The sequence below is a fragment of the Carassius auratus genome, chromosome 20 (assembly GCF_003368295.1).
Source record: "Carassius auratus strain Wakin chromosome 20, ASM336829v1, whole genome shotgun sequence".
Classification (NCBI taxonomy): Eukaryota; Metazoa; Chordata; class Actinopteri; order Cypriniformes; family Cyprinidae; genus Carassius; species Carassius auratus.
The window spans coordinates 9,892,146-9,908,789 of NC_039262.1; the positions used below are offsets into that span (position 1 = coordinate 9,892,146).

General features: G+C 37.8%; 1 protein-coding gene across 11 annotated transcripts in view; it reads right to left on the reverse strand.

Moving 5' to 3' along the window:
• pde4dip (phosphodiesterase 4D interacting protein) overlaps positions 1–16,644 on the reverse strand; it is a 59,088-nt gene that overhangs the window by 14,080 nt on the left and 28,364 nt on the right. For 4 of the 11 annotated variants that reach the window (XM_026290953.1, XM_026290947.1, XM_026290944.1 and 1 more), the window contains exons 1-17: positions 9,419–11,201; positions 7,698–7,835; positions 7,417–7,536; positions 7,013–7,102; positions 6,511–6,879; positions 6,300–6,404; positions 5,609–5,746; positions 5,346–5,525; positions 5,066–5,260; positions 4,696–4,974; positions 4,501–4,620; positions 4,301–4,370; positions 2,183–2,298; positions 1,017–1,186; positions 777–912; positions 539–698; positions 85–201 (exon numbers count right to left, since the gene is read on the reverse strand). In XM_026290953.1, coding sequence (XP_026146738.1) covers positions 85–201; positions 539–698; positions 777–912; positions 1,017–1,186; positions 2,183–2,298; positions 4,301–4,370; positions 4,501–4,620; positions 4,696–4,974; positions 5,066–5,260; positions 5,346–5,525; positions 5,609–5,746; positions 6,300–6,404; positions 6,511–6,879; positions 7,013–7,102; positions 7,417–7,536; positions 7,698–7,835; positions 9,419–10,579 — 3,664 coding nt within the window. In that variant the 5' untranslated portion in view covers positions 10,580–11,201. Of the gene's footprint in view, positions 1–84; positions 202–538; positions 699–776; positions 913–1,016; positions 1,187–2,182; positions 2,299–4,300; positions 4,371–4,500; positions 4,621–4,695; positions 4,975–5,065; positions 5,261–5,345; positions 5,526–5,608; positions 5,747–6,299; positions 6,405–6,510; positions 6,880–7,012; positions 7,103–7,416; positions 7,537–7,697; positions 7,836–9,418; positions 11,202–12,300; positions 12,349–13,104; positions 13,262–13,353; positions 13,518–13,724; positions 13,849–16,448; positions 16,526–16,644 lie in introns of those variants that run through there. The other 7 variants (XM_026290949.1, XM_026290945.1, XM_026290950.1 and 4 more) reach the window with 3 other exon arrangements.

Here is a 16,644-nt window from a genome sequence, read left to right on the forward strand (position 1 = left end):
TTGATGCAGTGTTTAGAATGTGAAATTAGGCACCACAATTTTAAGACATGAGCTCCACCTGGTGGTAACACCAAATGAGATTACCTGGGCTGCTGGTGTCTTCTCTCTCTGCCTCGTTCTCACTTCGGCCACACGTCTCATAGCCCAGATCCTGTATGTCCACCTGGACCTGCTTATTGTCCTGCTGTACTGATGTTTCCGCTAAACGAAAGACCAGAAAACGTTGGTGCTTTAGGAACAGAAACTTTTTATTCATGCTTGTGAGTCAGTGCTAATACACATACACACACACAACAAAATGTATTTGAAAACTGTCTTTGTTTTAAAAACCTCTCCTGAAATAACTAAATATAGCTGAATGTACTATTGTGATAATTCTGTTTATTTTACATACATTTGTTACAGAGAGAGAGAGAGTTGTTGCAATTTTAAAAAGATCTAAGTTTAAGTAACATTTGGATTTGTGGTATTATATGTGTTAGTTGTAAACAAGTATTTCTTTCAGTGGTTTCATAGAGGAGATCACGTGTTTACTCACTGAGGAGTTCTCTGTAGTCTTTAAGCTGTTCGGCCTGGGCTTGAACTGTGGCCTCGGACACCATGAGTCTCTCTTGAAGCTCTTTGCTCTCCTGCTGGACCTGCTCAAGGTCAGACTTCAGTCGCACTGTCTGGTCACACACCGCCTGCTTTTCATTAGGCTGAAACACAAACATGATTTAAGGTTTGCAGTAAAAACCCATGGATGCTATTTACTATCACATGTAAAGCAAACTCACCTCTGTGCCAACTGCATCCACCAGCTGTCCATCGCACCTATCTGTAGTGCTCTTCTGTCCATCGCTCTGAGGCTTTCTTCCTGTCACCATAATCTTGAGCTCTTCATTTTGAGAGCGTAGAGTAAAGAAAGCTTTCCTGTTTTAGGAGTACACACACATACAAATAAGAATTTCACACTTTTAACATTTCTTATTTGAAAAATAGCCTTTTGTAACTTTGTTGCAAATTGATAACTTTACCTCATTTGAGAGAGAGAGGAAAAACCAGCCTTTTCCAACTGGGACTTGAGCTCCATCAGTTCTCTCTCGACTGCCCTCTTCTGCTCCACCAGAAGCTTGACCTCCGCCAGCCCTGGACCCTCAGCTACTGCATCCTGGCAGCCCCTAAGACCTCTGTGCTGGTCACAGCTCTATAAAATGGAAATAAAGTATACAGTCTACTTTGTAACATATAAAATTATACTTTTTATATGGATTTATCTACATCTGATGTCTTAAAGAAAACCACTTTCAGATATCTTTCGAGGATCTGCACTTGCTACATCTTCTTAATGAGTTGTAGTTTATTGACAATCACCATGATGCTTTTAGAAAACAATGATTTTACCTAGAATTTTGATATTGTAAACTTCAGATGGATGTTTATTGTTAAAACTGTCAACTAAAACTACTAAAACTACAGAGAAATAAAATAACATAAAAAATAAAATCTGAAAAACAAAAAATAAATAAGAAATGTTATTGAAACTAAATGTAACTGAAATAAGTTTAGGCTGAAATAATAAAATACTTACTGAAATAAACTTAAAATCAAATTTGAAATAAAACAAACTATTTAGTTAAAGACATAGAAAGATGTTTAGTTATGGAAATGTTTTTTTTTAAACCAATAAAATGACAAATGCAAAACATGAAGCTAAAATAGATTTAAAAAATAAAAATAAAAAATTAAATCAAATAAAAATAAAAACATAAAAATAAACGCTAATTCAAAATAATAATACAAACATTTATTTGTATTAGTTTATTTGCATTTGTGTTATTTTATGCTTTTGTACAGTATGTTTTTTAAAAAATGCATAAATTGACTTATACATGTTTTATTTTTTTCTCTCACTTCATAAGATTATACACTGAATTACCATTGTTTAAATGAACCAATATTATTGCATAGTATTAGTCAGCATGGTTGTAGAACTGAATAGGTTTTTAGATTTGGGTTATTTTCTTTTCAGTATACTATATAGTTAGCTAAATCTTTGAACCTCAATATAAAATCTAAATATGTTTCAAACGTGCTGTATATACATATTATACCTTTAGATATAAACCTACATATACAAAATATATTTCTAACTATGACCAAATAAATGCAGTACCATTATGCTTTAAGCATGTTGTCATACCTGCACGCTGAGCAAAGCCTGAGCAGTCAGTTTGGAGCGCTCCTCGTCTTCTGCACTGTCCGCAAACTCACTAATGCAGTCTTCATCATCCTCCTCTGCATCATCTGATGTAACACCTAGAGGAAAAAGTATTGCATTGTTAGCACTGAAATACACCCAAATGCATTCACACACTCATACAGACACTATGCGCTGACTGTTGCACGTGTCACTATGGAGACTAGTGAACATAAAACTCTAATGAGGCTCAACTTACTGACAGTGGGCTTCTCTGAGTAACCGCAGCATATTCACAGACTATTCTACCATAAAATCAAACTAATCCAGGACCATACTGACTCTCCGTGACAAAATGATACTTCAGACCAGTATACACACAAAAAAATAAAAAATAAGCAGAAAGACAGGAAGAGCCAGAGAAAATAGATAAAATCCTCATTTCCTGAGTGGCAGCACGGCCCACTTCTGGATCATTCCATTACTGTACAAGTTAACATGATTTGTAAAAGTTCCCCAAAAGCCTATTTTGGGTACTATATTGTAAATTCAGTGGTATATTATATATTCTGCAGGTTTTATATATATATATATATATATATATATATATATATATATATATATATATATATATATATAGATAGATAGATAGATAGATAGATAGATAGATATATAAATAAAATAATAATTTAAAGAAAGTATAGATGTTATGGATAGGTAAAAATTGATAGCCTGAATGCACTGTAAGTCGCTTTGGATAAAAGCGTCTGCTTAATGCATACATTTTAATTTAATAAGTATACGACTAATGGCAAACTAATTTCTCTGGATACTAGAAAGCGTTTGAGCTGTTTATAGCCATCAAGGTTCTACTTTCAATGAATATTAAAATATAAGCTTTATAAAAGGGAAGCTGCTAACATGCTATGAACTAATGCTTAGTGTGCGCTGCATTTACAGTACTAATGAACAGTATAATGTGACAATTTCATGACACAGATTTAATTTGAATCGGCGACCGGCTTCTGTTCAGATCTGAGAACCTTGAGTGATTTACAGTATTATTCTGGATTGTGTGTCACAGGACAACACTGAGCAATGATCTATTATGTATGTTGTGTAGTATCCAAAACAGCATCTCTAGGACATTATGGATCATAAACGGATACTAATAAAATGTGTTTGGTTAGGTTTAATATGCAGCATTTAAACTTGGGCATTAATTGTGCTTGTGACTTTAGGAAATGGGAAAGAATGGAAAGAGAAGAGAAAGATATAGAAGAGAAAAGATCAGCCCAAAGGCCCAAAATGTCCCAGTATATATAAACACATTTTCACCACAACACCCCCATGTTTTTTTTCTTTTGATTCAGTATATTTCATTAAATAATTTACTGAGAGTCAAAATGATCATGGTACATACAAAAAAAATAAAATATATGCACAACACATATATTATTTAAATATCCATAATCACATCAGTTAGGCAGTAAAGTGGTATATTCAGCTCAATGCTAAGTGCAAATGACATGCTACAAACATCAGTTATTTTGCATGCAGACATACTCATGTTAACATATATTAAATATATGCTCTAAACCTACTCAATAAATCATTCTAAAACAACACAGCAGCAGTTAAATACAATAAAACTCATGCTGTAGTATTACAGTGCATTTTTCTTACAGGTTTCTACGGTAAACACAGTGACGCGAGACTCAATTTTGGTAGCCCTCAAATGTATATATTAAGGTTTTTGATTATTTCTGCTTTAATAAATTAAATGAAACAGATGGAACATTAGAAAATAAAAGAGCTCAAATACAAACGATTGCACACTGCTGAAAATAAAATAGGACATTAAAAAAAGTCATGCACACGTGTAAAATGAAATATAAGTACACATAATGTTGTTAGAATTCATTACAATAGTATCTACAAGAATCTAGTGGCTTCAAATAAATAAAAATGCACAAATCTTTAGTTGTTACTATCTTAACTTTTGTTAAGCTCAGCACATGCCTATCTAGTAGTTATAATTGCGATGCAATGCACAAGGCATCATTTGTCCTCTGCAGCCCGGGAGGCCACATTACAGACCAAACTGCAGCTTGTCCCCACCTCCAAAATCAGCATGGGATTTAGTCTCCTGTCCTGTTTCCATGGACACCAGAGAATCCAAAACAGCCTGCTTAAAAAATAATAATCATACAGTATATGTATAAACAACTGAAATTGTACAGCACCAAACAAGTCATGTAGTTTAATGCGGATTCAATTTGTTTCGTTTAAACTTAGCCTTATTTTGTTGATATGCTTACCTTGTGATTAATGCAGGGGGGGTCCTGATGTTCCACCTTCTCTCTCAGCATCTGCAGCTCTTGGGTCAGTCGCTCTACCAACGGTAAATCTGACGGATCCACCAACTGCATCTGCAAGTCCTGAATAAATCAAGTCAATAAATGGCCACTCCGACAGAAACATAACATTTTCAAATTCAAAGGCTAAACACAAACCTTGATGATTTCCTCTTTGATGCTCATAGTCCTGCTCAAAGCTTGTATATCTGAAGCCTGAGTCTTGAGTTGGTCTTGGTGGGAAGCCAGGGTGGCGTGCATGGTGGTAAGCCGGTTCTGGGCCTCTCGTTCTCTGCGGAGAGTCAGTCGGAGCTCATCCTGAAGAGTCTGTGTGTCTGCTTCAGTCAACTGTGGGTTGGCTGACCCAAGTTGCCTACGCAGCTCCTGCAATCGAGCGGTCTGCTCAGCCATCACCTGACCCACACGCCCTGCAGAATCCTGGGAGATTGAGTGGGATGTTAAAAAGTGACTTAAAGCTCAGGAGGTACATTAGATTGTGTTCCGATGCATGTCAGTGGTTGAGAGTCACCTTGATGTACTGCTCTCTTGCACTGATAGTGTTAAGCAGGTCTTGGACCTGTGAGTGATGCTCTTGAGTCAGTCTGCTGCGGTCCGACAGCAGCTCCTGGAACAAACGCTCTTTGAGCTGAAGCCGAGATTTGAGCTCCTCAGCCACCTCACCAGGCCCGACTGACACCTTACTGAGAAGAACCGCAGTCATCTCCTGCAGAGAGATGCATGTTGGATGGAATGAAGTTAAAGAGTTCAAAAGAACACTCATGTGCATTATATCTGAAGCGTGCGTTCACCTCTGCCTCTTTGGTGCGTGTGTGTAGCGACATCTGCAGCTGGCTGATCAAAGTGTCTCTTTCTCTCAGGCTGCGTATGTGTGACTCTTCTCTCTCACGCTGAACGCCCTGAGCACTGCGCCAGGCCTCACACACCTGCTCCAGCTCTAAACTTTTACCACGCAGCAACAACTCCAGACTCTGCACAGATGAGCACATGAATATAGTTTGACGTGGAAGGTATGTATTGCTGATATTCATACGTTTTGCAGTATCATCAATACCGTGATGGTTTCCTCGTTGTTGGACAGCACACATCGAAGTTGCTCCAGGTCTCTTTCTTTCTCTCTCAGCAGCAGCTGCAGTTTATGCACCTCGTCTTCCTTCTGTTCCATGCATGTGAACTTATCGTCTATCGCTCTCTAAAACAGGTAAGGCAAACTTTACTGATATAGCACATTTCATATACAACAGCAGTTCTAAGAAAATAAAAATGATGATATACACTACCATTCAAAAGACTGGGTCTTTTTTGAAAGAAATAAATACTTAAAATTAATTAATTTAAGCAAGGAAGCATTAAACTAATCAAATTAGTTTAATATTTTTATTTCAAATAAATGCTGAAAATATATAAATACTGAAAAAAATATATCATGGATCCACAAAAGTATTAAGCAGTACGTTTTTCAACACTAATTATAAGAACCAGCATATTAAAGTGATTTCTGAAGAATCATGTGAACTTCAAGACTGCTGATAATTCAGCTGTCATCACAGAAATAAAATTAAAATACACAGTCGTAACTCTTAATATTATTCAATAATACTGTATTTGTAAAGAAATAAATGCAGTCTTCATGAGTATAAAAGAAAACATTATAAATCTAACCAACCCTAAACTTTGTAGTGTATAAAAAGCTATTTAAAAACAGTTAAATAGGTCAAAAAGCTTGTAGATGTGTGTTTATGTACCTCCAGTGCTCTATCTCTTTCCTGAATGCGTTGTTTGAGCTTGTGGATGAGGTTGTCTCTATTCCCGACAGGCTCTTTCTGAGCGTCCACCAGCTCAGTGTAGTCCTGCTCAAACAGAAGAGTACATCGTATTAGAAATTAACATACTTACAGAAAGTCTATCAGTACTAATACTAAGTCTAATAATCAAAATGTCCTTTGCATTTCGTACTTCTATCAGACGTTCTTTATGCTTTAGTGAGGTCTTCAGTTCTCGGATGGTCCTCTCTCTTTCCTCGACCTCTTTCTCTCGTTGTCTCCATTCGTCTCTCCATTTCTCCTCCATCTGTTGTACCTCAAGGCGAACCTTCTCTAAAGCAGCCTGTAGATCCTGGTTGTGTCTTTCTCCCTCTTGGTGCTGTTGCAGGGCTCTCTGCAGGTCAGCCTGCAGGCGCTGGTTTGCACGAGCCAGGTCTTCTTCTCGCCTCTGGCCCTGCTGCTGTGCCCTTTGAAGGCCCTGCAGCTCCAGCTGGGATGAGAACAAAGAGCCCTGGACGTCCAACAAATCAGCCTGCAGACGACTCGGAGCCACTCCAGACACCTGCACCAGCCAGCCGTTGGGAGAAATAACCAGCTATAGTCACTAAAATCTTTTAGCATCGCACTTAACAGAACCTGACAATAAATAGTAAACTCGGAGGAGTGTGATCTTTCAATTTTAGGAGGATTCCCACCTGCTGCTGAAGCTGGTAATCGTTGTTCTGTTGCTTCAGGGAGCGCAGAAGTTCCTTCTGTTCTTCAATAAGCAGGTGGAGATCAGTAATCTAGCATGAAAATATATGATTTTTCATTACTACATTCTGAATGTCAGCTATAAAAAATTAGTCATCAATTAAGGACTGCAAATGGATTTAATTACACACTAATGAAATAATCTATCATCGGGTGTTTGAGATGTTTATATAACAAAATTAAGCAAAAAGTACTTACGTTATGTAAAAGTTTTGTCATTTTTTATCAAGTCATCAGCTTTTTAACATTTTTTTTTACTATTTATACTAACAACCCAACTGCCAAACTGTGTGGGAGGAAAGCCTGATATTCAAGTGAGCGCTTTGATCTTTCAGGGCAGACATACCTCACAGTCTTTAGTGTTGAGTGAGTCACTCAAGGTCTGTATTGTTCTCTCCTGACCGCATGCTGCTTCCCTGAGAGAGCGTAGTTCACCTTCCATGTCCCCGAACCTCTGTTGTAACTTCTATTCAGACACACAAACAAAGAAGCTCAGCACAATGACGGTTTATGATTCTCATTCCTGCTGAGACATAACAACACCCTAGCAACAACAGTACATCATAGTAACTTGCCAGTCAAATGACTGTCGGTTGCCTGGTGAAACATCACATTTGACGTCAGTACCTTATTACTGGCCTCGCTCTCTCGGATCTTGGTCTGGAGAGACTGGACCTGCTGTTGGGCCTTTTGCAGCTCGCTCACACACTGACCCGCTGCGTTCTCATACTCTGCCAGCTGACACTGCTGCTCCTCAATCAACCTCTGAAACAGACAGGTCATAGAAACAAATAGTTAAAACACTAGGATTACAGCTACTTGTTTTAGAGACAGAGAAATGTATTAAAATGTGATTTGATTTGAAATTCAAGTCGGCTTTTCTGCTAATGCAACCCTGATCAACAGTCAACGAAAAATCAAGCCATCCTTATTTCCTACTCGGTATTCATGTTATATAAATTAAATACTCTGCAAATTCTGTTTCATGTTTTCAGGATCAATAAATACTTTGCATAGAATCTAAGTCGGCCACTAAAGAAGTATAATTGTGAGTGAGAGGACACATGCAGTGCTGAACAAACACTTATGACCATTGCCTGCCTCTACAACTTCCTCAGGAAGTCCTATTTTTCCATCGCGGCATGCCATTCACTTCCTTGTTTTTCATTTTCACTTACATTATTTCTCTCTCTATTTACTGACATACATTCTTATAATAATATATATGAATGAGTCTCTATAATTAACTTTATAGTGCAGAAAAATAAAAGTTAGTCTAGCACAATAGTAGCAGAGCAATTAATTAAAGGATAATGTTTCTGAGCCCTGTCTATGGTAGCATACAGTGATTACTGCTGACTGTGAAAACTAAATATCAGATTACTCATGTTGCTTTATCTGTCCACACATGGATTGACACAATTGGTGATTACCTATTAATGGATTAAATTAAAAACATTATATTGCCAAAAAGATCATATATCATTCATTCTGTTTTTAAACATACATACAATACTGTTCAAAAGGGGTTGCAAAGATGTTTTATTGTATTTTTAAAGAAGTCTTTAAGCTTACCAGTGCATTTATTTGATCAGAATTACTGGAAGTATTTATTTATATTATTTTCATTTTATTTTACAATTTAATATAACGGTTTTATACTTTAATATACAATTTATTCCTGTGTTTAATGTTTTAGCAGCCAATCAATGGTGAATTTTATTAACTCCAGATCCTTTAGAACGCATTCTAATATGCAGATTTGGTATTCAAGCAAAAAATATTAGTTGCCTGCTTTATGTTTGTTTAAACAGTGCATTAAAAAATTGTTTTTACAGAATTATTTTGCAAATAGAAATGTCAAAATAACAGCATTTATTTGAAACTGAAATTTTAATTATTTTGCAACATTTTAAATATTTTACTATTACTTTTGATCAACTCAATTCACCCCTGCTGAAAAAAAGTATAAAAAAAAAAATCTTGTAAATATAGAGCCAATGTGTATTCATCAGAGGAGTGAGAATACATTGATCTCTTTAGAAGTAGCCCGTGGCAGGAAGCACTGTTGCTCACAACAACAGTTGCTAGGAAAGAATTGCTAAGAATATGATTGGTAACCTAGTAATCAAAAGCAATCAGAGAGCTGGAGAGCTCTGGGAGGAAAAAAGGCCTGAGGGAGTTCTTCACCTCCTCATCTAGTTTATGCTCTATAAATTCATCTTTCCTGGTTCTTAATATACTATGTACAGACAGTCCACAAAATATCCTTTTCAAACAACCCTTATAAATTTATCCTTTTCTTCATTCAGATGGTTTTATGAGAATCCTTCGGTCTTCCTGTGTACCTTCTGAAGGCCCGATGGCTTGCACTGCACATACTCATCTAACCACAGGTCTTCCATTTCTGCCAACTCAAGCTGAAGCTCCTGCTGGATGCTGGAAGGAGAAATGGGACACTCTATCCCAATGGGAGGCACCTGTAGCAGAGGGTAAGGACTCTCCACGGCTGTAGCATTAGGTTTGAGGAGCACAGGAATTCGACTACCTCTGTGACTCTGGAGAGGGTGATATTCAAAGCTTTTAAGCAAGCCGAGAGCCAAATCAAGTCCACACACAGAACCAGGCCTCTTGATAGCAGATCGTTCCTCTTCAGACTCTCCCTGCAAGGTTTTAGGATGAACTTTTGCATAAGACTCTTGGGTGACATCTACAGCGGTGTCCAAAGACTCCACAGAGGAGGCAGGACTCACGCCGACTGGCTCTGGATCACTGGGGCGGTTCTCGACAGGTTCAGGTTCTGGTGGAGGAGCGGATAGGACGGTTTCCTCAGCGCTGTCCAGAACACCACTCGAGTACCGTGTGGAGGGCCCACAGGACGTGCTCCGACCCACTTTCCTGGGAACCTTGCAGACAGCCTCATAATCTGAATCTGCCACTCGCAGTGCAGCGCACCCTTTGCACTTCCTGGGACGGGGACCTGAAGTGGCATCCACTGCAGCATGGCATTGATGGTGAACAGAGCATTGGTGGTCTTGAACCTGCTCTTGAGCGCCTTGCTCAGCCCAGGACTCATAGATAGAGTATGTCAGATCGTCCTGCAGTAGAGCACTGTATTCAGATTCAGCCAACCTGGAGAAGTCAACTACAGACGAGTCCGCAGCACCGCTATCCAGTCCAAAATCATCAGCGTTGTTTTTGCGGTACAGTCCACCAATGCACTGTCTGAGCCTGTCTTTCTCCAACAAGAGCTTCTGCATCCGTTCAATGGACAAGGCCTCCACCCTGGCGATCACAGTGTCGAAGCGGTACATTCGGTCCAGCATGAAGGCGCACTTGCTGCAGGCGAACTCTCCCCTGCCGTCTCGGGTCATTTCCCTGCCCAATGCATAGGACAGCAGCACCTGCAGACTCAGCTTGGCCGTTGGGTGGAAGATCCATCGCCGCTGGTTACCATACAGCTCCCTTGCACAGATGCGACACACGTCCTTCATCTTCGAGTCCAACATTACAAATCTTCAATTAATTATATTTTTTTTTAAAGCAGTTTGTGGCAAGAGCGAAAGTGAAAATTGCATGGCATTTACAGTTCCTAAATTTCAGTTCTTCTCCAGTGCCAGCAATGGAAAACAAGACATTTAAAAAAATTAACAATTTCAAAATATAACAGCAATATAATATTATTTTTTGATTATATGACACTTTTAATTAATTCCAGTCAATCCACTAAGTCTTAAAGCTGTACTGTTTTATATCCTTTTATGTGTGGCCTTCAGATTGTTCTTTAAAAGGATATATCGCTGGGAATAAATGTCGATTTTGATTTCAATGTTGAGATGCTCGTCAGCGGAAATAAAGATGCGTGTTTTGTCCTTCACTCTCGCGCTCCAGATCATGTTTCATTCGCTCTTCTGTAAAGACGCCGACATGACAGGACATCATTTAAATCAATCCCACCGCCCGACTGTCCTTTTTATATAACCACCGCTACCCGAAATGAAGACGAAAATAATATCATATTCTGTCCCCGATCGGCCACACTAGAGACTGCCAGTATTTAGTGTAACCGGGTCTCACAATGTAAAGACAGTGGAGCAGCAAACGATGTGGCAAGTGTGAGGCAGGAAAAATGGCTCGTACTATTTTCTGGACAAAGAGGGGTGTCCTAAACATTCGTTTCAACAATACATCTTACTTATTTAAAACGTTATAACCGTTACTAACTTAATTACACGCACTTATATTTAAACCGCCTTATAGATTCGCGTTTTATCGTCCACTGTTTGTCAACAGTGTTTTTAGTAAATTCTTCGATCACCCCTCGGTGTATGCAGTGGTATCGGTATCAGATAGAGAACAAGCCAAGCAAAGGATGACACTGCTTTACATATTTATTTCCATTTCCAACAAAGAAATGCAACTGGGAAAGTGATTTGTTTCGGACGTACATGGATCCATCATGACAATTTATATAGGGGATGTAATCATATTCAATATTGGGGGAGCTACTGAAAGAGCTATTCTATTGATTATAGATAGATAAAACTGAATGTTTTATGGTGACATTTGCATATTTTGGCAGTTGTGTGGCGTCTCTGTGTGAATTTTTCATTCGAATGTCTTTAGAATGTATACAACGGAGACAGAACACCATAACAGCACTAAAACACAGACTGCCCTTAATCAAAAACATATTTATCCTAATCAAGCAAATGTAGCATTATCTCATTGTTTATGTCAAACAGTGATAGTGATGGCAAGGAGTTCCCGAGAGACAGTAAACTTAACGGAGTTTTCATTACTATACAGTGTGATGTAATTTAATGTTTATTTTTAAAACTAACCGCAAGTCAAACAAGAAAGTGAATACTGCATTCCTTTACTCACTTTGTTGTACGATTTTTTTTCTCCATGTTATGACAAAAAATTATTTAAAAAGAGCAGAAATGAAAGTAAAATACACGAAAATAGTAGTAAAACAGGCTTGGATTAAGTTATTTAAAATACGAGGAAGGAACCAACTGGTACATTTTTAAATGTGAGTGCAGGCGTGCAGTTTCAGCCTGCTATGACTATAAACCGTCGCTAGATGTCGCTCTCAGCGCACTGGTAAAGTCATGTATTATATTAGGAATGTGCTAAACCTCCATGATATTTTTGTAGATTACATACAAATACTTTTTAAAAAACACTAACGTGAAAGAAAACATAAATAGAAGAAAAATCTTACTTGCATCTGCTCTGTATTGCATTTTCCATGATCCAGTTCTTTTCTAGTCTAAAAAAAGAGAAAATTATGTAGCCTGCTGCCTGACAAAATAAGCCATGTCATGTCACTGTTTAAAAATGCAAATTCAGAAAAAGATTACAGAAGGCATGTAGTAGATTGTGTCTGCAAAGTGTTGATCATATTGATAATTTAGAGGCCTTAGACATTTGCGTATCAAATGCGATTGAGCAGGCTTTGCAGGGTTAAACAATTTCCTTTGAATTTGTCAATTCCCATGTTTTGGTCAATTTCAGTTCATTGTTTATACAGTGTTAAACAAGTTTATCTACACACAGGCTTTAACAATTTTATACGTCTCAGTTTGCATATGAATCTAAGGCAAAGTTAATATAAATCTCCCTGTGTATGTGATTTATACCCACACTGTAAATATACTAATCTGGGTGAAGTATTGAATCACTCCTGCATGTGCCATGGTGCCATGACCTATTTGCAATGGCATGACTGTGTGTGTATGTGTATATAAATACAGTCTGATATCTGAACCTATTTTCCCTTTAGGGGCTGAATAGGGGCCAGAGGCCAAAGTGACCTAGTTAGCTGCTGGCTTTTAACCACATTGAGGAATACAGTACAGCTAGATATTGCATGCACAATCACATTGATCTGAGTGTATATTCTATTTGCCCAAAAGCATTACTGTGACACATTGGCTGCTGCAGAGGTGGGGTGACATTTAAAAAAATGTTGCTCAGTATCAAATCTATGTGTGCATTTTAACGTTTGAGATATTATACACGCTACCTGTGTGTGTTTCTCTCTCTGCTGGAGGGAAATGTTAAGGCTCTGCACTTGCTCTTCCAGTTGAGCTAGTTTTACAGTAAGGGCGTCCTTCTGTGCACTCAGATCGGCTGCCTCTTGCTCTCTCCTGCATACGGTTTCATTCAGTTCTTCTATCAGCCTAAACAGAAACAAAGAGGCATCAGATACTGTTTTTTATTTTTCATTCAGAAATCTCAGGATAACATTTAGTACACTTTCTGCACTGTTTACCTATCCTTTTTAGCCATCTCTTCATGTTGTGCCATGACAGACAAGATTTCATTCCCTCCATGCATTTCCATCATCATCCTCCTTTCTAGGGCCAAAAAGCGCTGGGACTCTGAATCTGCCAGGGAAGCCATTTTTTCTGCTTCACTTCTTGCCAGTTGAGCCTCCTGAAAACAAAAATGACATAAAACGCAATGCAATGAAATAAAATGCAAAACTGAAAAAAGAATTTGGTCTCTTTCAACAGAATTTGCTTCAAAACACATAAGAATAAGTAACCAAGAACAGCAAAAGCGTTTCAAATAGTTAATGCTGGAAATATGGATTTCATTGTAATGAGGTCAGTTTATTACGCATAAGAACACAATGTGCACCTCCTGCAGAAGCTGGATCTTGGTCTCCAGAATCTCTTGCATGTGTCCGATCTCCTGCTGCCGCTCCTCACATCGACGCTGCACCTCCACCTCATTCTGATTGGTCAGACTTTCTGCTGTGCTTCTGCGAAGTAACACAATGCAAACAAAGTAGCTTTAGTGAACAATTCGGAAAGAATGTGTCATAACAAATCCATCGATACAAATGAAAAAGGGCGATTTTGGTCTGAAAGCTCAGAGTTAACTTAAATTCTAAGTTAGTGAATTACTTCCATGATCAACTGAAATGTACACTATTGCATTTTTTAAACAAAACTGTAGAAGGCAAACAACACTGAATCTATAATAAGTACTTAGTTACATAGAAAGGAAGTGTGTTTGCACTGAAACAACTGACAATTATTTGATTTAATTAAATGGAAAAGTGCATTTTGCACCTGATTAAACTGGCCTGTAATTGGTGGACACAGGAGTTTACAATGGAATTGTACAACACCTAAACTGGCACAAATGTTAAGTGAATTCACCACTAGAAAGTAACTGACTAGGATAATAATGATTCTTATAATTATTCTCACTATTTATTATCAGTATTTGTTCTGATTATTATTATTTGATATTATTTCATAATGTAAGATTATAATTATAATGTACATATATTTATAAATAATTATAAGAAATCTAATAGAAAAATTATAAAACAATCAAAAAAAATTTAAATCTAAAATTCTAGATTAAAAAAGATAAAAACAAACAAAAACAAACATGTTTTGGGTAGATTTATCTATGTCCTTCAGGAAAAAATTGAGTGATAGCGAATCGAGTGGTCCTGTTTGATTTAGTTAATCTTTGTCCCTAAGTACATACCTTTCAGACTCTGTAAAAGTGTTTCATTTCGTTTTTCAATCCTCCAAAGTGTATTAAAACAAAATAAGTGAGTCACAAAGGTGAGTCGTTACAGTCTTTGCTCATGTCTCCTCTGGGATATGTTTAGCAGGTCTTTGTGTGTGTGAAGGGTGTTGCTCTGACACTTCAAGTATTCTGGAGTGTCTATGAGAGCCTCTCACCCTAGAACGCTCTCAAGGACCTCGTAACGGCTTTTCCAGACTCCTTTGTTTCATTGCAACAGAGCTGTTTTTGAACGTGATGATGGCTGCGGCACTGACCCTGCTGTAATTGTTCAATCCAAAGCAAACGGCACCTCTGGGTTTTTTGACTGCACCGCGCCAGGACATCCATTACTGCAATGAGTGATCTGAACGATCGTCCCGATCAGCCACTACATCAGTTAGTGTTAGTAATCACAACCTACAGGCAAGTCATTTAACTTGGAAGGTGATATCATTCAGTTCTGCTTGTTTTTTTAGCCCTCAGAGAACCGAATGTTAGTTCTGAGACTCGGAACGATGGTTTAGAGGAAGGTATGAGGAGAAATTATGAGGGGAATTTTTGCTTGACGGTCAAGACTGAGACTCAGGTCACTGGCAGACAGATTGTGTGATGGAAATGACACATAGCAACCAGCCCTTCAACCGAACAATGATGTCACCTGAAGAATAACACAAAGGAAGGGGCTCTCATTTATAGGTAATCCCCCGAAGGCCCATGCATTCTACTGTAAATTTAAACATTACTGACACACTCCCACTGGACCGTACAATAAAAAAAGTCAAGCATGAATCTCAAAACCGCTAATTTGAGGACTGAGTTGCACATCGTGTGTTTTACTGAGAATTAATTACCTTTAGTTGCAAGTGTGTTTGTGTATAGTGAACACACTAACATTCAAAAGTTTGGGGTAATTGACAATTTTCTGTGAGAATGCATGAAGTGACATGACTTACAATGTTAGAAGAAATTTAAAATTCCACAAAAATAGTAAGCAAGAAGTTCCACATATTACGTTTCTTGAGCACTAAATCGGCATATCAGAATGATATGTCAGCTCTGTAAGCAGGAATAAATCATATTTTAAACTATTAAAATAAAAAATAACTGATTCCAAAGCTTTTGTAGTATGTATGTATGTATTTGTATCTAAAAAGGAGCAAATATCCTCTCCATCAGCAAAAAGGGTTACAGGACCTTGTGCACCTTTTAAAGGGCATCATGACACTCTGCTCTGTCCCCCCAAACCTGATAAGCATCCAACACAGACTTGGCATTGGACTCTGGTCTTTTGCATTTGGCAGGTCAGCAAGATAAGTTGCACATGCCTATGAGAAGCAGTTATGCTAGTTGGCAGCAGAACAGCATTCTGGGTGAGAGAGAGGATCACCAGACTAAAGAACAGACAGATTCATAGAACACAGACTTGTTTTAGCCAGTTTAACTCCTTTCCAGATTATGTTTGGCTTCACTATCTGGACTCTTAATTGCATAAAGACATAATGATGTCAATAGCATGATTTTTTTCCCCCTTATAAAGCTTAACAACTAAAAGTCTACATTCACATGGTTGGTGAACCATGAATTTTCTAAGAAATATGATTTTTAAATCATACAGCAGCTCTCAAAAGGCAGCAGCTGTAAGAATTTAAGGGGTAGTTCATCTATACTTTAAATTATATTTAAACTGTGTAATAACTGAACTGAACTCTTTGGACTGACTGACAACCATATTCTGTTGTAAATGTAGCCTGACTGTAACAGATATAAAGAATCTGTTAACCGCAACTATAACTATAAAGATATAAAGAATACATTTGTGTTTTTGACACTTACAGGGCCTTGTCAAGCTGTTCCTGTCTTTCCTGAAGATCTTGTTTCAAGCTTTCAACCTCAACCTTCAGCTCAATGTTCTGAAAAAGAAAGGGATTAAAAAATGTAAAAAAAAAAAAAAAAATCATTGCAGTCACATTTTACTCTCCTCTTACAGCAACACTAGCTCTATATTGCAAGATCTGGAGACAAATGTTTT